General features: G+C 49.2%; 2 protein-coding genes across 13 annotated transcripts in view; one reads left to right on the forward strand and one right to left on the reverse strand.

The window, feature by feature from the left end:
- LOC308464205 (uncharacterized protein) overlaps nt 1-21,111 on the forward strand; it is a gene marked incomplete at its 3' end in the record, with an annotated part of 365,536 nt that overhangs the window by 202,243 nt on the left and 142,182 nt on the right. The gene's annotated exons all lie outside the window — the stretch shown is intronic.
- The window catches only part of SORBS3 (sorbin and SH3 domain containing 3), a 78,042-nt gene that overhangs the window by 3,248 nt on the left and 53,683 nt on the right, over nt 1-21,111 (reverse strand). For 11 of the 12 annotated variants that reach the window (XR_013979716.1, XM_080982387.1, XM_080982389.1 and 8 more), the window contains 10 exons: nt 20,429-20,506; nt 18,775-18,845; nt 13,315-13,460; nt 12,058-12,143; nt 10,538-10,584; nt 9,755-9,869; nt 6,076-6,201; nt 2,557-3,069; nt 1,576-1,658; nt 619-725 (listed from right to left, as the gene is read on the reverse strand). Coding sequence is in view for 11 of the 12 variants with exons in the window: in XM_080982387.1 (XP_080838513.1) it covers nt 619-725; nt 1,576-1,658; nt 2,557-3,069; nt 6,076-6,201; nt 9,755-9,869; nt 10,538-10,584; nt 12,058-12,143; nt 13,315-13,460; nt 18,775-18,845; nt 20,429-20,506 (1,372 nt within the window). In the remaining variant the exon portion in view is untranslated. The remainder of the gene's footprint in view (nt 1-618; nt 726-1,575; nt 1,659-2,556; nt 3,070-6,075; nt 6,202-9,754; nt 9,870-10,537; nt 10,585-12,057; nt 12,144-13,314; nt 13,461-18,774; nt 18,846-20,428; nt 20,507-21,111) is intronic. The other variant, XM_080982386.1, reaches the window with a different exon arrangement.

Genomic DNA, 21,111 nt, shown 5'->3' on the forward strand with positions numbered 1-21,111 from the left:
GAGTTTGATACTTGAAACTGAGGTCTGTCTGATACTGATACTCTGGCATGGCTTGCGCATCATGGCAAGACAAAGTATGGATTACCATGACCTGACAAATGTGCTGGCTCCCAGAGAGCGCTGGCACCCACTTTGCTCTTCCCTGGGCACACGATGGCAGGGAAGCCAAGGTTAGGCTTAGCATATTGTCCAAACTTGGGATCACAGTTAAAATCTCTCCTTCTTGACCATGACCTGTAACCATAGGATAAACCTTGGCTACAGATTGTGGTTAAGAAGGAGAGAACTGAGCAAAGATGCCAGATTTGGATGACATGCCTTATAAGCCAAACCTTGGCTTCCATGCTGTGATGGGCTGACCTCAAAAGCCCAAGGAGGAGCGGAGCTGCTGTGGTTCCCTCCTTGGCAGCCACCACCTTCACACGAAGCCTGGCATGCAAAAGCAGCCGGTGTCACAACAGCCTGTTCCTAGGGCTATTGGTGGCCAGGGTGGGAGGGAAAGGAGACCTGCAAGGCCATAACAAAGCCCCAGAAAAGCAGCATACGCCCCAGCCCACTTCCCAGTGCTAGGATTGTACAGTCCTCCCCTGTCCCATAAATTATAGCACCAAGACACACCCACAAACCAGCCATCATCACATTGCTGCATGACATCCACGTGGTCCCCTTCATGAAGTTCCAGCTCATCCTCATTCTGGGGTCTGTACTGATAGAGAGCCTGGTATCTGAAAAACAGAAGCCACTTCGTCAGCCCAATTCCTTCCTGATTTATTTAAGTGACAGCACAGCCCGGTGTAATGTTGGCCTTGAGCTGGGAAACCAGGGTTCAAATCCCCCCTCAGCCAGGAAGTTCCCTGGCTGACCTTGGAGTCAGTCACCAGCTCTCAGCCTGCCTGACGTCACAGGGTGTTGAGAGGATAAAATATGGAGGGAGGGGGAGGGAAAACAAGGCATGCCACCTTGAGCTCGGGGGGGGGGGGGGGATAATCATAAATCATAAATTAAATACAAATAAATAAAAGATGTGTATTTTTTTTAAAAAAGAAATGTGCCTCAAACAGTAAACACTTCAAAAAGCAAATCAAAGAATAAGGAGAGGACATTTTTCTTTCCCATTTCCACTCTGCAGGCTGTGTGGATCAGAGCCAGTGAACTGTGCTTTGCACATGGAAAAGGAATGTGCCGAGGCAAACACTCTGGGCTGCCCTCCGCCCCATCGCCTCCCCTCCTGACTGGGGGGGGGGGGGGGAGAGTGCTGCCACTGGGAGATGCTGAGTTGTCTCTGTCTTCTCCAGCAGGAGTTTGCAACGCCTGGAAAGGCCAGCCAAGGCACAGGTAGAGCAGCCAGAGGCTTCGCTTCCTCATGCGCTGTGCAAGCCCCTCTGAAAAAGGGCCTTGTTCCAAGCCACAGTCCGGACGCTGCCCCTGGCTGGCACCCCAGGGGGCCGTCTGCAGCCAGCCCTCCCCATGGGTCACTGCACAGGGAGGGAGGGGCCTGGCCAGCCGCCAGGCGGAGGAGCAAAACTCCCCACCCCCGCTTTGCACTTCCCAGCCCTCGTCACCAGCCTCACTTACAGGGTCCACTGCGCACTGGAGGGGGGCGCACATGAAGAGACGTGTCCAGGGCTGCGTGGCTGGGAAGCTCCAGGAGCCGCTGCCTGTGGAGAAAGGAAGAGGGAAAGGGGAAGCCGTGGGGAGGACAGAGCTGGGGGGGGGGGGCGGGGAGCAATGGCACCATGTCCTGAGCCCTTGGGCGGGAAGTGCCATTAATCTAAGGCTAATGGAGGTAAAATGGGGACACGCTGCCTCTTAGGCATGGAGACAGGGAGGAAGGGACTGCACCTGGAGACCTTAAGCAAACTTAGGAACCATAAGGCCTTTGGTCTGCTGCAGAAGCACTACAGAGAAGCTGAGAAACACCTGGGCTAGATTATGTTACTGTTCGGTGGATTTGTAGCGGGTGGACTGAGCCCCAAGACATGGGTGGGGCAGACATGGAACTTCAAAAGTGCTGGTGGCTGAGTGAAGGCCAACAGCCATGAGGGTCTGTAGGAATGGAGACAGAATATTACCATCTCTCCAGCTTACATTATTTATTTTAACACAGAAAATGGAATCTTTGCCCTTAAAGATCAGCTTTTTGAGGACAGGTGTTGTTTCTGCTTCCTCTAAAACAGAAGTGCATTTGCCCTCTCTGACATCCCTTCTCAGGCCTTCACGGCAGCACCCTTGGGAGCTGAAGCCCCAGCACCTGGGCAGGGCTTACCAGCACCAACGCCTGTCCTGGGTCTCTGGCCGCCATTTTAGTTTCCCACAATGCCTGGATTGGTGCTACATTGGCGGGGTGTGTGGGTGGGGTGGGGGGAATTTAAATGGCTGCCTGCCACTGTCAAGGCCAAGTTCACTCATGACTGAGTGTCCACTGACATAGGAGGCCCATTGCAAAGCTGGTCCGGGGTCTTCAAACTGCTTGCAAAGCAAGGATATGGTGGGTACCTACCACTGTAGGTTGGGGGGAAAGGAAAGGAGAATTGAGGGGAGCAGCCAGGGCCTCACCTGCAGTGGGAAGACGGCTCGTGGTTGTGGAGCCAAGGTGGGGGCAGCAGGCTGCTCAGGCTCCTGAATCTGGAAGGATGAGGCTGGCGATGGGCTGCTGCTGCTGGATGTTTTGACAGGGCTCTGGCTGTGGGGACTGAAGGAGGCGGCTCTGGCTGTGTTCTGGGGCCTGCGGGGCACAGCCTCTGGGTGCTCGAACTTGGGGGATGCAGGGAAAGTGAATCCTGAGTGGCTGGAGGAACGCAGCGCATCTGTGGCCAGGGAGCCCCGCAGGCCCAACGGGGAGGTGTTGAGCTGCCCCCTGGTGCTCAGGCCGGGTGAGTGTGGCTGGGACGGGGAGCCAGAAGAGGCCCGCAGGCCTGGAGAGGAAGGAAACTCCTCCGAGTTCTTCACTCTTGGCTCCTTCACCACCTGCACATAGTTGGCTGGGAAAATGCCCTGGCGGTTGGTGCCAGAGATGCGGCCCTCGTACCAGTTTCCGTCCACCCTGCGAAGCAGGCAGATGCGCTCGCCCTGGAGAGGAGGAGAAGGAAAGATCAGCACAAGGAAGCTCCTGAGGCTGACTAATTGGCCTGGTTAAGAGATTTCACAGAAATGTAGTGCTGGAGGAGACCTCAAGGGTCATCTAGTCCAACCCCCTGCAATGCAGGAATTCCAGCTGAAGAATTTCTGACAGGTGGTTGTTTCCTGCACTTTTACAAGAGGCTAATTTAAAGCTGGAGCCTGACAGACCCACAAGCTCTTCCAGCCCAAGCATTTGCGGTTCTGCTCCACTCTTCTGTCCTGTTTGGTACCTTGAAAGGTTTAGCAACATCACCCCCAGATAGTGCTTCCACAACCCATATCTAATCTATCTATCTATCTATCTATCTATCTATCTATATCCCACCAGTTTTCTGTGGAGCATGCACACCCCCATTTTATTGCCAAGGCTGAGAGATAGTGCCTGGTCCAGAAAGCTTCAAGGCTGAGAGGGGATGTGAAAGTTGCTCTCTCCAGTCCTAGTCTGACACTCTGACCAACACACCACATGGCCTCTTAAACCTAGGACTCTTTCTTGCAGCTGGTGACATTACGGGGTGGGAGGCACACTCTGGACAGGCTACATGGAGTGGTTAAGAGGTTGTGAAACCCACACGTAGAATATCACACAATAAGCATATGCACCTATACTGTTGCTTTCCTGTGCATGCTTGCTAGGAGATCACAACTGGTTGGTCTTCCCTGCAAGTGTACACAGCGTGTTTAAGCAGCAAAACACAACAGTCAAACCCCTCACCAGTGATTTTACACATTGCAATCTGCACCCAACTTTCATGTAGGTTTATGCACAGCAGAAGCGTTTGCCCCCAAAGGAACTTCCTGGTGCATCAAAGGGATCTGATCATGTGACACAGGTAATTCCAGGTCTTCAGGGCTCCCAGCTTTTCCTAGAAAATAAAGGTCACCCACGATCCTGCTGGGAATGTACTGCTTAACAGATAAAGGTATGCTGAGAATGGAAACTTCAGAGCAATGCTAAGTCCAAACTGGGCAGTGCTGGTGGTCTGTCGGGAGGAAGCTGCCAGATTTCCTCTAGCACCCAGTAGGTTCATAGAATCATAGAGTTGGAAGAGACCACAAGGGCCATCGAGTCCAACCCCCTGCCAAGCAGGAAACACCATCAGAGCACTCCTGACATATGGTTGTCAAGCCTCTGCTTAAAGACCTCCAAAGAAGGAGACTCCACCACACTCCTTGGCAGCAAATTCCACTGTCGAACAGCTCTTACTGTCAGGAAGTTCTTCCTAATGTTTAGGTGGAATCTTCTTTCTTGTAGTTTGGATCCATTGCTCCGTGTCCGCTTCTCTGGAGCAGCAGAAAACAACCTTTCTCCCTCCTCTATGTGACATCCTTTTATATATTTGAACATGGCTATCATATCACCCCTTAACCTCCTCTTCTCCAGGCTAAACATGCCCAGCTCCCTTAGCCGTTCCTCATAAGGCATCGTTTCCAGGCCTTTGACCATTTTGGTTGCCCTCCTCTGGACACGTTCCAGTTTGTCAGTGTCCTTCTTGAACTGTGGTGCCCAGAACTGGACACAGTACTCCAGGTGAGGTCTGACCAGAGCAGAATACTTCCCTTGATCTAGATGCTATACTCCTATTGATGCAGCCCAGCATTGCATTGGCTTTTTTAGCTGCCGCGTCACACTGTTGGCTCAGGTCAAGTTTGTGGTCAACCAAGACTCCTAGATCCTTTTCGCATGTACTGCTCTCAAGCCAGGTGTCCCCCATCTTGTATTTGTGCCTCTCATTTTTTTTGCCCAAGTGCAATACTTTACATTTCTCCCTGTTAAAATTCATCTTGTTTGTTTTGGCCCACTTCTCTAATCTGTCAAGGTCGTTTTGAAGTGTGATCCTGTCCTCTGGGGTGTTAGCCACCCCTCCCAGTTTGGTGTCATCTGCAAATTTGATCAGGATGCCCTTGAGTCCATCAGAGGACCTAGCTCAATTTCATAGCTCAGTCCAGCAACAACAAAACTGACTTTATCATTGGCTGAACCAGCATCCAGCTGAAATTACGAAAAACTAGGTCTAACATTGGGGGAGGGGGAATCCTATTTGGAAGTCCCTATTTTTACAAGGTTTCTCCTTGTGGTACCTTAATTGCCAATCAATGCAAAATTTTGGCTTCTCTGCAAAATAGATGAGTTTCTTTTTCTAAAAACAACAAGTTTCTAGTCCTTATTGAGTGTGACACATGTTCAGGCAGCATCCATAAAAAATCCTGTATTTAGGAACAGCACATCTCAGTTCTGCAGAGTGACCTGTCCCTCCATCTTACCTTGCTTCCAGCCAAGAGTCTTTGTCACATAAAAACTCCACTTTCCCATATCTTTTTTCTTGCTATTACCCTGTTACACTTTGTAAAATGCCACCAAATTAAGCACCAACTCCGAAAAAAGGGTCAGAACAAAGCCTGTAAATTATGTAAAATCTAATTCACATTCAAGCAAGCTATACAAAATGTTCTTTGTCCAGTTTATCTTTCGTGCAGAACTCCCAGAGGTTTTCTGGGGATGTGGATGGGGTTTGGTGGGAGTGAGTCAGCAACAGCAAGCAGAATATTAATAGCCCAGTCAGGGCCGGCTCTGCTGTTAGACAAGATGGAGGTGGTCTGCCTGTGAAAACAGATTTGGGGGTTTACCATGAAAAGGGGCACTGAAATTGTCAATTTATTGCATTTTTATTACATTTTTCATCACCATGGGAGACGCCGTTTGGATCTTCTGCCTGAGGCACTAAAATGTCACTGGCTGTCTTGGAGCTCAGTTTTATGAGAAGCAGAAACAGACAACTGAACATCTGTTAGAGAGGAATGAGTTGGCCTGGAGCCCACGAGGCAGGGGGGGCAGCAGGCTTTGGCGCCCTTTGCCCCTGGCCCCATCCTGAGCTGGAATTCCTCTCTCTGCCCATCTTTGGGCTTCCCACTCCCACCCTCACCCAACCCCCGTTCTTTTGCTTCGTTTTGTACCTTCCGAAATGACAGCTCCACTGCCAGGTCACCCTTGAAGTTGTACTGAGCTACCGCTTCTCCATATTCCAGGACTTGGATGGTGGGGGATTTGATCGGCTTGGGGATTTCTGTTGGAGGCAGGACCTATTGGGAAGACAAGCAGTGGCATGGCACAAGTGGTTCTGGATTCAGTCCTGCTCTGCAAATAAGCCCACACAAGTTACTAGTCTGTAAGATTTTACCAGTCTCCTAGGGGCTGCAGAGAAGGGACAGAGTGGTCCTTTCCTCCGTCTCCAGCAATTTGCTGCATGTTGTGCTGTTTGCCTTAAGTCCAGGGGTCACGTGTGGCTGTCCAGGTCTCTCTCTCTTTCTCTCTGGCCTTTGGGACTCGCCTCAGGCCACACCCCTCACTGACTTGCTTTGTACCCTTTCTTGAATGTCTTTAACTGCCTAGAATGTGTCCCTGAACTCTGATAATGCATCTTGCTTGTCTCGAAAGAGGACTTGTGTGTGTGTGTGTGTGTGTGTGTGTGTGTGTGTGACTACGTGTAGGAACTAGCCTAATGCACAGGGGGAGAGTTAACGTCTATCATTCTGCCCTTGTTCTGCTTTTGGTCCTGCCCACCACTCCCTTGTTGTAGCCCAGAAAGAAAAGTTCCTCTTGGCCTAAAAAAGCTTCCCCACCCCTGCTGTTTGAAGAAGGGGGGCCTCTCTCCCCTCCATCAGCCTGTGCTGGGTGCAGAAGAGGGATGGAGTGCCTTGCCTCTCCCTCCACTGGCCCACTCCTTGGCGTGCCTGGAATTCCACGGCCTCTGCATGAATCCCGTGCCAACATTTCATTCATTCATCTATTCAGTCAGTCAAGCCAAAGTCATTACAAAATATAAAATACCGTATTTTTCGCCCTATAGGACGCACCGTCCCATAAGGCGTACCTAGTTTTTTGGGGGGGGAAATAAAGGGGGGGAAATTATTTTTCCCCCAGGCGCGGGGCTGGGGCGGGGGAAGCCCGAGCTTCCCCCGACCCCAGCCCCCAGAACAGGCAACTCTCCGCACGCAGCGGGAGCCCAGTGCAGGGCTCCCACGGCTTGCGGAGAGGTGCGCGAAGTCTGGGCGCGCTGAGCTCAGCGCGCCCAGCCTTCGGCATGCAGGCAACTCTCCGCAAGCAGCGGGAGCCCGGCGCGGGCTCCCACGTCTTGCGGAGATCTGCGGGAAGCCTGGAGAGCGAGAGGGGTCGGTGCGCACCGACGCCTCTCGCTCTCCAGGCTTCAGCGAAAGCCTGCATTTGCCCCATAGGACGCACACACATTTCCCCTTCATTTTTGGAGAGGAAAAAGTGCATCCTATGGGGCGAAAAATACGGTACATAAAACAAAATAAAGTACATTACACAATTAAAATAATTATTAAAGCCAGACATTCTGTCAGGTAAGAGTTTGTTCCCCTGAAAAATCTAACTTATCCTCCTCACAGACATTTCTCCTTAAAGGCACAGCAGGCCCCTTTCTCAAAGGTGTAGGGAGATCTGTTTCTTAATACAGTGGTACCTCGGGTTAAGTACTTAATTCGTTCCGGAGGTCCGTTCTTAACCTGAAACTGTTCTTAACCTGAAACACCACTTTAGCTAATGGGGCCTCCTGCTGCTGCTGCGCTGCCGGAGCACGATTTCTGTACTCATCCTGAAGCAAAGTTCTTAACCTGAAGCACTATTTCTGGGTTAGCGGAGTCTGTAACCTGAAGCGTATGTAACCTGAAGCATATGTAACCCGAGGTACCACTGTAAAAGTTAACTGAATACCCCACTGGGAGATTTACATCTTTGAACAAGGCTGCTCCTAAGTCCTCGTGGATTGGGCAAACCAGCAAGTAGTGAGTGCAAATCCTCAGGCACACGACCTCCTCATAGGGGACAGGGCTATAGCGTTCTTCAGCTACGGCACAGACTGGAGCCCCAGGGCTACAAATAGGATATCTGCAATTCAGGTTGCAGAGTGAGGGCAAGGCATCTGAATGGGTGGTCTGGCATACAAAGGGGCACATTTGGACAGACAGGCAGAAGTGCAATCAGCACAAAAATCATGCTTTAAAATATGAGATTTCATGTGGTGAGATGCTATTTCAAAGTCTAATGAACTCAGACTGTCCAGAGAAAGGCCATACTTATCAATAACTGGTAGCATTTCCTGATTCCAATGGAATGGCTAAGACTCAACATCTCATTGAAAGTAGAAAGTACTAAAATGGGCCCTATCCCCTTTTTAAATTTTTAGTCAAGGAGATGCACGCTGGCCTTCACTGAACAAACTGAGAATGAAAGACTCAGTTGCCTTGGGGAGCTCAGAAATGGCACAAATATATTTATTCTAGGGTTTTTCCAAATTCATTTTTTGAAGAGATCCCCATATTTGTGTGCCATAACAGATGTGTGGGATGACTTTGGCTTCCCAAACACATGCAAATAAGTGGATTCCAAGTCTTCCATCACTGGACTTAACATCAGAACAAGGAATAGATCACAGACCCCCTTAATGGCTTACATTTAGTGAGTCAAAACAGAAAAGGCTACTACTGGCAAGTGTGCTGTGTAAGGAGCAAAACCAGATCCTCCTTCCCAAATTCTAGGAGCCCCAGAAGCAGGATTAAGCACATGACTGCTCAGATGCTTTCTCCATAGGAGTGAATGGCTACCACCTAAAGGAAAATTAAGTGGTGCATCTGAAGATACAATTACTGTGGAAACAAAGACTTTCTCTTCCCCTAACACTGTGTGGGGCCCAACCTTCACCCCACCCCACCAGGGGGTGGGAATACTCTGTGCCCCACTCTAGTACTCGTTGTCCTCCCCACCCCGAATGTTTGTTAGCTTATATTAATAGTGGCCTTCAAAAAGGTACACATGGCAGTTGAATTCTACAGATTATCTGTGTCCTGTATGAAAACATTGTTCCTTTGTTTTGAAACACTCTGCCTGTTATTTTTCTTTTTATATATCCACTTCTTGCAGGATGCTACAGGGGGCCACCTCTCTTCCTTCCTTCTAAGCTTAGCGCAAAACCTCCACTATTACAAAGCTCTTGGCTTAACCCCTTAGTCCTCATTGCCCAACTCAAGGGACGGCTGCTCCATGCCAGAGCCCATGCTTTGCACTCAAAAGGTTCAATCCTCCAAGTATCTCCAGATCCAGCCGGGAAAGACTCCCAAGGCCACACTGGAGAGTCACTGTCAGACCACACAGACGAGGGGGATCAAAGTATTCAGAGCAGCACTGGTTCACTTTGTCCCTTGTGAATCTCCCTCCCTTTGTTGCCCTCTTCCCCCTGCCAGAGCTGCTTGAATTTAGGCTGTAAGCTGCTTGGGGCAGGGACCTGGCATTTGTTTGTGTTACTCTATAAACCACCTTATGCACTGATAGTGCTATGTTAATACCCAGAAAACTGGAACTCTTGTTAGTGATCCTATTATTATTATTATTATTATTATTATTAGCAAAATAATGGGACCGAAACAAAAATAGAGGACATTTTTGCTGCACATGAGACCCTCTCCCACTACCACTAACCTTGCCTGTATCTAAAAGCAGATGGAGGTCCAGATTGCTAAAAAAATTCTGCTATCTCCCTTGTCTTCTACATACTGAACAAAAACGTATTCAGTTTATCAAGTGAAGCCTTCTCCTGGAATAGCAAGGTATACTTACCTCCACATAGTTGGTGGGGAAAATGCCCACCCTGCCATGGTGTTCTCCTTCCAGCCAGTTTCTATCCACTTCCTTGTGAATGTAGACAATGTCACCCTTCTGCAAAGTCAGTTCCCTGAAAAATCAAACGGCAATGTCCCACTGTCAGAGATGCATCATGGACCTCCATTAGGAATATTCTCTCCTTAAAGTTGCTCATTTCAATTGGACAAATTGCCTCCTCTTCAAGTTGCTGACACCAACTCTTTACAGAGAGAGGATACGGATCAGGAGGCGAACTCGTGAAACAGCACACCCGCCCTTTGCAGCTCACAACGCCACTTCTCTCTCCCACTTCAAAACTGTCCTCAGATCCCACTCTTCTCATAAGCCCTTTGACTTAAATTTATTCCCACCTGAAATTAAGCCTTAGGGAGTGTAAGAAACAAAAACCTAAGAACATGAAACTGCACCTGATCATGTTCATTGTTTGCCTCAGCCTTTCCGCCCTTCCTTTTGTCTCTCTTCTGTTGTCTTTTGGTGTCAGGTTTCCCAGGGCAGAGCCCTGACTTTCTTTGCTAGCAGAGCAAGCCTGGGGAACCGGTGGCTTCCCATAGGTTTTTTGGACCATCAACCTCAGCCAGCACAGCAAATGGTCAAGAACATCGGAAGGGCCACAGGTTCCCCAACTCTGATGCAAATGGTGCTGCATTAATTAACAATGATGACTAAAAATCATAATGAGGATGCCAAGTGACCCAAGCATTGTGTGAATGCCAAAAGGTTACCAGTATTGCGACTCACTTTGGCGACTCTGCCTGGAAGTCAAATTTGAGCCGAGCAGCTTTCATCTGGAAAGAGGAGAAAACTATTTAAAAGGAGACATGGAGTTAAAAGATGCAATTCAAAGCCATCAGGTTTTAAAAGGGAATCTGGGCATCTTGCCAGCACAACACAAAACCAAGTGAATAATGGCATTGAAAATCTCTGGCCTGAATCACGAGTGCCAGAAGTGAACAAGACTCACTAAGCCACAGGCAACCCTTGGAGTAAAAACGAAACGAGGCTCACATTCCCAGCTAGAGAGGATTTGTCCTGACCAAATTCCTGCAAAAGATTCCCAGATTCTCTTCCATTGTGCCTCACTTACAGAAAGGAAGGATTCCTATCAAGGGTGGACAGCTGGACTGGCCCTAAACTGGTAATTGCCAGAAAGCCCCACAAGACTGGGGTGCATATTCCTCTTTAAAGTAAAGCCTGCTGCATTCGTCCCTCATCAATTCAATTTTGCTCTTAGTGGGAGAAGAACAGAAGTTGCAGCAGATTAATGATTTGCTGGTCCAAACCAACCATTTGTATGAATATGGCCCATTGCTCAGAGCAGCAGAATATGCTACAAGGAAAACAAAGTTCTGTTTTGTTTTTATATTAACTATTTATTTTGTGCTTCTATCCTGTATTTTTATATTGTGAACTGCCCAGAGATCTGTGGATGAAGGGCAGGTTATAAAATGTAATAATGATGATGATGACGATGATGATGATGTTTAACAATTTACACTAAGATGACATAGGAGCTAACATTTTAAGATATTTAAGAATATTTTAAGTGGTTGTATCCAATTTGGCACTACGTTACAAGTTGCTTAGAGGTATGCTTGTTTCCCTGGCAAAATATTTTGCACCAACAGAATAAGGAGGTTGCTGATAACTTTGTTGCGCAACGAGTTCCTGCTAGTGCAGCTGTTGTACAGAGAACATTGGGCACAGCTCATTATGTTTAAGAAATTTAGCCTGGTTTGAGGGAAAATTGGACCATAAAAGTAGCTATATATACATTACCATTTCCTAATGGTACAGTGGTACCTCGAGTAAAGTACTTAATTCATTCCGGAGGTCCGTTCTTAATCTGAAACTGTTCTTAACCTGAAGCACCACTTTAGCTAATGGGGCCACGCCATTTCTGTTCTCATCCTGAAGAGGAGTTCTTAACCCAAGGTACTATTTCTGGGTTAGCAGAGTCTGTAACCTGAAGCGTATGTAACCTGAAGTGTATGAAACCCGAGGTACCTCTGTATTATAATAGTTCCAATAGTCAAAGTTTCCAGCAAGAAATATTGGGAATTGATTGTAGCATGGAGAAGATTATCTGCTACAGTGTCTGAAAGGCTCTCACAGAACTGCAACCCGCAGGGCTTCCCAGGAGATGGAATATGTGCTAAATGAATTTATGTCTAGTGCAAAGATGTCCAATGATAAACCCAGTCCAGGTGTGTAAACAAAACCCGTCATCCATCTCCTCTTGGGTGGAAGCCACATCTCACCTTCTTCTCATCTCTCTTTGGGGGACTATCCAAGACAATTTCTGAAGAATCAAGAAAGGGGCTTATCCCAACAAGTCTCAGAGGATCTGTGTGAAAAGAACGAGACAACAGCTGGATAACAGTGTTCCCCACAAAGGAATGCTCACATATATTCAGAGGACTGCGGTGGTCAAAGTCAGAAGAAAAGTCAGAACTTAACTTGAACCATAGCACACTTCTGGAAGTCAAAATTCAAGGTTAGGCCTCAGAACATGGCAAGCAGCTGTGAGATAGCTAGAGATGAGTACGTCTAGGCATGTGCAGAGTGTTTTGCCTTCACGACTGAATCACTAAATCTAGTCCGCATGCACTCGGGGTTAAAGAGAAAGGCTACTGGGCAAGCTAAAGCCTCACATTCCTCTCAGTATGAATCTGGCCCTAGGCAGTAGAACAGCTGGCCATCAGCCATAACTAAGATACATTTCCAACACAAACTAAGGATTTCAAACCAAATGTTTGTAGACTTGGGTGCATCCTATTAGCAAGGGGTATTAGCAAGCCAGGCCTTGGTGAGTGGGTGGGTTGGGCATCATGGTGGAAAAAAGGAGGAATTGGTATTACTCTTAGTTCTGTTACATACTTAGGTGGTTCACTTCCCACATATACATCTCTGAGCAGATTCAAACATTTGTGAGAGGGCATGTGGCTCAGATAGTTCTCTTAGGACCAACCACTTCATAATGAAGATAGAAGATGTGGGTGTCTAAGGTTTTTAAAAAAACAAATTTCCCTACATGTAGAAATCTAGCAAATCTGAAAGGAGGGTTCTAGGTGAGCCTTCTCCTTGATATGCTACCTTTCCAGCTGCAGGGAGTTGTTGAATATGGGAAGCTTTCAAGGATGCAGTTCCTACTTACATTCTGACATGGAGTATATGTTCCCCCTGCCACAACGCTTGAACCACCAAGGTTCCTCCGTCAATGGCACAGCAATAAGGGCGCACCTGCACAGCGCTTGTTGTGTGCAAACCTACAGAGTGCACCCAATGCCCACAATTCCATACTCAGAGAGGGGCTTTAGCTCTCACAGATCCCCCCACTCACAGTGACAACGGCTGGACAATAAGCATCCTGCTTTAGGAGCCAGAGCATCCCTTAGGAAGGTACACCGGCATTTTCCAAGTGAACAAGAACATCTCCACCATCAGAAGAACTTCCGTAAGTCTCTTTGAAGTTTTGCTAGTTCCCATAAGGAGCACATGCAAATTCAGAGCCATACCATTCCTGGGTGGAGAGCTGTTCCAGTTATTCCTGGCAACGCCTGGGCTTCCTTTCTCCATTCTAGGGCTGGCTGGTAAGTGGCCCTGAGCCACAGAGAGGCTTTGTCCTGTGGAAGGATAGGCGCTGCGGTCAGGCAGAGGGCTGCTGGGTTGGAAAAAATGGAGGTACAGTGAGAGAGAGCGCATGGCTGAGTAAATGGGGATTTTGGAAATGGACCCGGGAGATCATTCCTTCAGCTGAGGCTCTTGGACAAATCATTCTGTTCTCATGCTTAGCACAGCATTTCTCTCACATTTTGAACTCAAGCAACCTTGCAAACTTGATCCACCTCCTGTGATCTCTCAACCCAATCAGCCATCTGTTGGGCAGATGAGAGTATGGGGATTTCTTCTCTATAATGGTGTGTACCTGCTGCAGCCAATAATCTTTGAATCAGAGTAAATTAATATTATTTCGGCATGCAAATTTGTGACTCAACAAACTTGAGTTCAAACACCAGCTCAAACTCTACACTAATTTTCAAATTGGCCAGAAATGATTTAAAATATATTGTAACTTATCTCCTTTGAATATCAACAGCTCACAATAAAAAGTGTGGTGTGTAAGCATATGTCGCTATTCTCTATTTATTTCAAGCTCAAATGTCAACTGGCCTCTCCACCATTTCTCAGGGCCAGGAGAGACAGATGCAGCAGCATGAGATACCTGTCTTAGAAGATGAACGATATCGGAATGAAATGCTAGTTTGCACAGCTAATGAACATTTAAGACGTTGCCTGATCTCTAATATTTTCTCCAGTACTTTAAATGAGCTTGCAAGTTGCTTATTTTCCATAGAGGGAAACTTATAGCTATCATGTGGGGCACAGAACAGCTGGAAGGGAGAGGGGAGATTTTAATTGGGGAATACAGCAAATGGGGGAGGGAATCAATTACTATAGATCTAATATTCTGAATGAATTCACAAAACTATTTTTTTTACAGAAGCCCTGCCTTGCCACATAAAGCACAACGGTCCAAATCAGCCTCCTCCCACATTTCCTACACCCACAACACAGAGACACAAACTGGTTCACTGATGCCCTGCTCTCTCTCTGCACATCCCACACACAGAATCTGGCCAGAATCACCCCACGCCTCTGATTTCATCACAGCTCTTTCAAACAGGAGAAACATGTCCTATATCAGCTTTGGCCAACCCAGGCTTCCTCAACCTCGGCCCTCCAGATGTTTTGAGACTACAATTCCCATCATCCCTGACCACTGGTCCTGCTAGCTAGGGATCATGGGAGCTGTATCCCAAAACATCTGGAGGGCCAAGTTTGCCTATGCCTGGCCTAAAACATCTGGAGGGTACCAGGTTGGCAAAGATTGCCCTGTAAGAACTGAAGAAAAACAAGATGCCAACCAAAGAACCAGCAATTAAGGACCTAAAAGGAGCCCTGCCGGATCAAAACAAGTGCCCAAGTCCAGCCCTGTGTGATCTATGGGAAACTTGCAAGCCGGACCCCCGGGTAGCGGCCCTCACCCCACCGGTGATTCCTAGAAGGAGCATTCAGACCACTGTCCCTGTGGCTACAAGCCACTGACAGCCCCATCTTCCATGAATTTCCCTAATCCTCTGTTCAAGCCATCCCGGTGGGTGGCCATGACTGCTCTTGTGGGAGGGGATCCCTGGTCTCCTCTGCACTGTGTGAAGTCCATTTAGAAGCAGGTCCGAGGCAGCAAGAGGCCTGGAGCTCCAGGTCCTTTCCAGCCCTGTCCCTCCCCATTTCCCGCTAGGGCTGGTGGGCCTGCCTGTAATCCTTCTCCCAGCCCAGGGCCCCTGGAGCTGTCTTGGCAAGCAGAGGCCAAGCTCAACAGGAAGCACTGAGGCGGCAACAAGAGTCTGGCAGGCAGCAGCTATTTTGCTGAAGTTTAACTTTAGCGGTTTTTAGTATTTAAAGGGGCAGAACCCCTTTGCAGGCAAAGTGAGCAGGGGGGGTGGGAGGGGGAAACACGAGGAACTAGGCTGAGGGCCCCCCTGGAAGATGTGGGGTGGGAGACCTGAGAGCAGGTTCTGTCTTTATCTAAAGGCAGCCGCAGGTGGAGCCTGGAGGAGAGGCTGAGCCAATCCTTTCCGTGGGCCAATTCACCCAAACTGAACTACTGCCTTGGAAGCTGCCCACAGGGTAACTATGCAGATTCACAGTTGGGCAAACAGCACTTTTGGCTCAGTGGGGATTTCTGTTGGGGGGCAGGAACAAGAGAAAGGGTCCCTTCCCCATTGATTCCCTCAGCACCATGGCCTTGATTTGAAGCCATTCCCTCCTCCTCCCGGGGCTGCTGTTAAATAAATAAGCAGGAGATCCATCTCACCATCTGCTTGGGGTACAAGAGACACACGAGACCCCCCCCCCCAGCGCACATGATCAGGAATGCAGGTAGACCCATTTCTAGAGGGACCTGGGGTGTTTGTGCTGTTGCTTTTCTGCATATATTGAAATGCCTAAAGCCATGAAATTTCCACTGCCAAACAACAAAAGCAGAGTGGTTAACAGAGTAAGCTATTAAACATTTGAACTCTCTCAGCCATGAATTTGTGAACTAGCCTTAAGCAAGCAATTTCCTTAACCCCCATCTCTGTAGTAGGGGGTAACACTGATCTATTTATGGGGTCGTCATAATAATGCCTGAGATAGTGTATGTGATGTGCTCTGACCACATTACATATTATATTTAGTTTTTGTTTTTTTTAAAAGGAAACAACACAACAAGGCAGGGGTAGACAACACGGTGCCCTCCTGCTCTCAGTCCCAGCCAGCAGGGCCAATAATCCAGGGATGAGGGGAACTATAATTCAAGAGCATCAGTTATCTCTGCAGCAAGGTTGCCAATCCTATACGAAACATCCTTTAAATGCAAGTCTAGCAGAAGCATTAGAAGAACAAGAAAATAACACCAACAAACAACAATAGTCCCTAGAACAGGCTTCCTCAACCTCAGCCCTCCAGATGTTTTTGGCATACAACTCCCATGATCCCTAGCTAGCAGGACCAGTGGTCAGGGATGGTGGGAAGTGTAGTCTCAAAACATCTGGAGGGCCGAGGTTAAGGAAGCCTGTTCTAGAATATGGTAGGGCCTGCAAGGAAAAGTGGATTGGAGCTGGGAATAAATTCTTTTGTCTGTTTTCCCAATAAGGTTTTAGGGTGATAAATGCCCTTGAGAAAGGCAGAGAGAAGAGCAACATCCCATACAGAAAGTGCCCTCATTAATTTCAAGGCAACTTTTGCAGGAGAACTGGCGAATCATGCCCCTTATTAAGTGGGGTAGTGGGGGTGTCATCTGGGTTTCTGACCAGAAATATACTGGGTCACTCTCAGCTAATCTAAAGCATCTTCTCATCCAAACTCATCAGATGACTGTGAAATGGGGCAGATGGGTCACAGGACCACTTGGCAGAAGCTAGAAGTTTCCCTCATGGTGATCATTAAATCTCTTGCACATGTGTTGAGGTATTGAACCTTGAATTTTAACAGTAACGGCAGTGCTGGCTACTCCGCAATGTGGGTGGTGGGAGCTCCCAGGGCCAGCCCTACCATTGCGGAGAATGGAACAGCTGATTTGGGCTTACATGAAAGGGCAGCAAATTGTTACTTGCTTTATTATTATTCCATTTTTCACTCCCATAGGAGAGACACTTGAGGGATTTTCAGGTGCCAGAATAACTTGATCAAGCTTGGGTTTGGTACCATGATCTTGGGGGGGGGGGCATCTGCTGCTCCACCCCAGACGGAAAAGTGCTTGGGGCCTGCCTCACAAAAGGCGTCCTCCGTGGGCTCCTTAGTCCTGGAAGAGGCAGGTGTGCAAACAGACTTCTCTTGGGTGCTCCATGCATCCAAGTGAGAACGGAGCGGCTCACAGGACAGTGGCCTGCCACTAATCTTCAAGACCCCCAAAGCATGCAGCCGTGCCATTCTCTGGGCCACTGACGGGGTGTGTGTGTGGTGGAAACAATGTCTGTGTGCAAATGCTCTGAAGTGCATAGGCTCCTTGCAAGGTTCCTAAACATGCAGAGAGGCTACAGCTGCAACCCTTAGGCTCCTCTTTAAAGCAGGGCTGTGGCAATCGATAAGCTGCCACAACAACAAGAAGCTTGCCTCCAGACTTGGATGAATGTGACAAAGAGTGGCAGGCCAGCGTTTCTTCTACTGCCATATTCCTACAGCCACACCCTTTTATAGGGGCTTGTCACACTTTTGCCCCAACTGCAAGCACCCAAGAGTAAGAAAGGGAGGCCAAGATACAGCCAGCTGCTTAAGACAAACTCCACAAATTAGAAACTGGCATGTCCAGTGCACAGGTTCTATTTCCTATCAGTCCGCCCACAATCCCAGACAGGCCTGCTGGTTGGAGGAGCGCTGTGGCACAGCGATCAGAGCATCTGCTTGGCATGCAGAAGAGCCCAGGTGCAGACAGGGCTGGGAGAGATTCCCTGCCGGAAATGCCGGAGAGCAGCTGTCAGTAAATAATACTACTTGCTATAAAACACCTTCTTGTGCTCCAGTGAACGGTTCCTCTTTGCAAATGACCCCAGGCTTATCTTTCTTGTTTTCCTTGTGGGGCAGGATATGTGCAACAGGAATAGATTCTGACAAAAGTCTTGTTGGATCAGATAAAATAAAGAGCCGTCACTTCTACTAAATGCTGCTTTGCTTTTACTAACACTGAGCCAGTTGCCTCTGGGGTGCTCAGGTGGGGCGGCGTCTTCTACCTGGCTGGTAGCCACCAGGGGCAGGAATCCAGAGCGCCATCCAAGGGAAGGAGCTGGAGGGGCTGCTTGCCACATTTCAAAGTAAGTGAAGCAAGACAACCCGACTGCCTGAAGAGCAGGTATGGCAAGCCCAGTCTGAAAGCGCCAAACTTCAGGGCTGTCATCCAATAAACTGCTGTTTGTACTCTGCTCCTAATCACAGAGGCTTCATTGGGCAAAGGCTGCAAGGTCCCTTCTGCAAGCTCCCGCCACAAAGCTGTGCTGCCCGCACTAATACTCCGCCAGTGGTCTTCAGCGGGAGCCCTGATCCAAGGTGAGTTTTAGCGTGGGAAGGAACCACGAAGGTCATCTAGTCCAACCCCCTGCAATGCAGGAATCTTTTGCCCACCATGGGGCTCGAACCCTCCACCCAGAGATTAAGAGCCTCGTGCTCCAGTCCCGGCAGGAGCACGGCCGCCACGCAGTTTCAGAACTCGGTCCCCGATGCACGTTCGGGTTCAAAGTGGGTCCTGCGTTGGAAAGCCTTTGGGATACCTGTAGTACACGCGCTCCAAAGAGCTTCGGCGAGAGAGGGAGCTGCCCCCCCCCCCGCCTCCTGAATGCCCAAATGCTGCTCCTCCCCCCCGCCCCCCCCGCGGATCCGGCCCAGATGCTTCTGGGGTGACGCCACTCCGCGCCCCGGCCCCCCCCCCCGCCCCTACTCACCGGCGGGCAGCCGAGGCCGGAGCAGCAGCGGCGGCGGCGGCGCAGCCGGACGACGCGGCCCGGGAGGAGCCCTGCGGAGAGACGGGAGAGAGCGCGGCGCTGAGCGGGCGGGGAGAGGCGGCCCTGGCCGCGGCCCGCGCGGAAGAGAGTCCGCCGCCAACTTGCTGGCCGCGGGCGGGGCGGGCGGCGGGCGGGTCCTAAAGGCCAGCAGGTCCGCCGCCGAGCCGGGCGGAGCTTCCGAGGAAGCGGGCAGGCGCTGCGCGGGGCCGGGGACCCTCCGCCAGGCGCTTCTCCTTAGGTAGAATTCGCGATTACGAGACGACTAGCGAAGCCACCCGCTCAGACTTGTTTTTATTATGCTTTAAGTTGCTTTCGTTGTGGATTCGATTCTTTGCCAGCTGGTCCGGGAGTCAGCAGAAGCGCAGGGCAGGACACGCTGCCATAAAGCGGCTCCCCTTTCTCAGAGAGGCGCCATATAAAATGCTTTTCAATGGCCTATTGCAACCTGCGTGAAACTACAACTCCCATCACCCCGGTCAGGTCAGCCTGTTGACTGGGGCTGATGGGAGTTGCAGTACTAGTACATAACCTCTGAAGAGGGGCCAGCTGAGGAAGGCTGATCCATTACACCTGCAAGGCTGGAGCTGCAGTCCTGGAAGCACACTCTGTTGCACACACTCGGACTCTCACATGAACATGCACAGAGTTGTGCTGTAAATAAAATTTCAAATAAGCACAGTGCTTTTAAGGCTACAATTCTACAGAAACTTACCTGCAGAGTCAATCCCACTGATGGGAAACGCTAAAGGATAAACTGGAATTTCTGGTTTATCGTGGTTTACTGAGTGTGAGCAGCATATGTGCACACTGGACAGTCACACTCTTCTCTTCCCCTGGCATGAGCCGGATAAAGCAGGAGGCTTTCCCTTACATCTGAACCAAAGGTTGCTATTGGTTTCTCCCTAACAAGCAGCAATCACAACAAGCCAACCTTAAACCATGGTTTGTTGCTGGCTTACTGTAGCACATTAGGAAGCAACAAACTGCAATTCCTGGTTTAGACATAACAGGAGCGCAAATCTTCCTGATTTGTTTCTTCTGCTTGCGCCAGGGGAAAGTTGAAGCAGAAGCAGTTGGGGCACATGCAATAGCATTCAGCTTTTCCACAATAAACCACAAAAAGCCACAAACCCCGGCTTGGTTCATAGCATGAATTAGGTGGGTTAACACTGCAAGCTTGTTTCTCTTCCTACACTGGGTGGAAATAGCGACAAAAATAGATTGATACTGTACATCAAAGAGAAGGTACATTGAAAACAGTCAGGAATGATTGGCAAAGCATTTATTATTTTAGACATTATGTTGATTTGCTAATGCAAGAGAAGTGAACCATTTCATTAGTTTAAATTAAGTCTGAAATGTGATTCGTCTTAATGGTTCCAGTACCACCCCTCTATCCAATCAACTAGGGATTAGTCTTATCCTTAAGATGTTGAGGTTCCAGCCCTCGGCTCACCTGCCTGAGTAAGCCCAAATGGTACAAGGATGGTGAAGAAGAGTGCCCAGCATCCTAAGGCGGCATTTAGGCAGCAATGCCGTCCCTGCAGAGGGAAGCAGGAGCCACAGAAAGCAAGGGCAGCAAGGCAAGAGTTACCTTGAGGGAAAGCTCAATGGCCCTGATGTCCTTGTCCAGTTCTTCACTCAGCTGCTGCAGCTCCCTCTCCAGTAACTCCTGAAAGAGGGAAGAAAGAGGCAGTGGGGGGGGGGGCTGTGGGCAGAAGCCTGCAGTGGCCTCATGAGAGTCAAGAGAGAAGCATGAGGAGGCAGCGGTGGGGCCACGTGCACAGAAACACCTGGGAAACAAGGTTCGCAGACACTGTCATGTGAAGTGGCTCCTTAAGCCACCAGATACTGCCTGCATGGAAGAAGTCCTGCTGAGCTCAATGGAGCAGCCTTCTGTGTAGTCTTAAGAACACCACACAGAGATGGACAGACAGCTATGGGCAAAGAGCTCTCGTTTTTCACCAAAAGGGTAAATCTGTGGCTTGACTTAGCCTGCAGGTGGGGGAGGAATCCTACACATAGAAAGCTAGTATGCCAGGAAAAGGGTTAGCTTACAACCCTCCTCCATGACATGCTGGTTTTCCATGCGCAAGGCATTTTATTTCTCATTGGGAGAATTCCATCATGTGAACACCCACCTGCAGACGGCAGTGCTACAGCCCAGGCTCAGTGCATCTACCTCAGTGTGAGAACTAGGTTGCACAAGGATGCTCTGACCTGAGTGGCAGAAGCCTGCTGTGCAAGGAGAATGATTCTGAATTTATAAGGAGGCTG

The sequence above is a fragment of the Podarcis pityusensis genome (genome assembly GCF_964106645.2).
Source record: "Podarcis pityusensis genome assembly, chromosome: 15".
Classification (NCBI taxonomy): Eukaryota; Metazoa; Chordata; class Lepidosauria; order Squamata; family Lacertidae; genus Podarcis; species Podarcis pityusensis.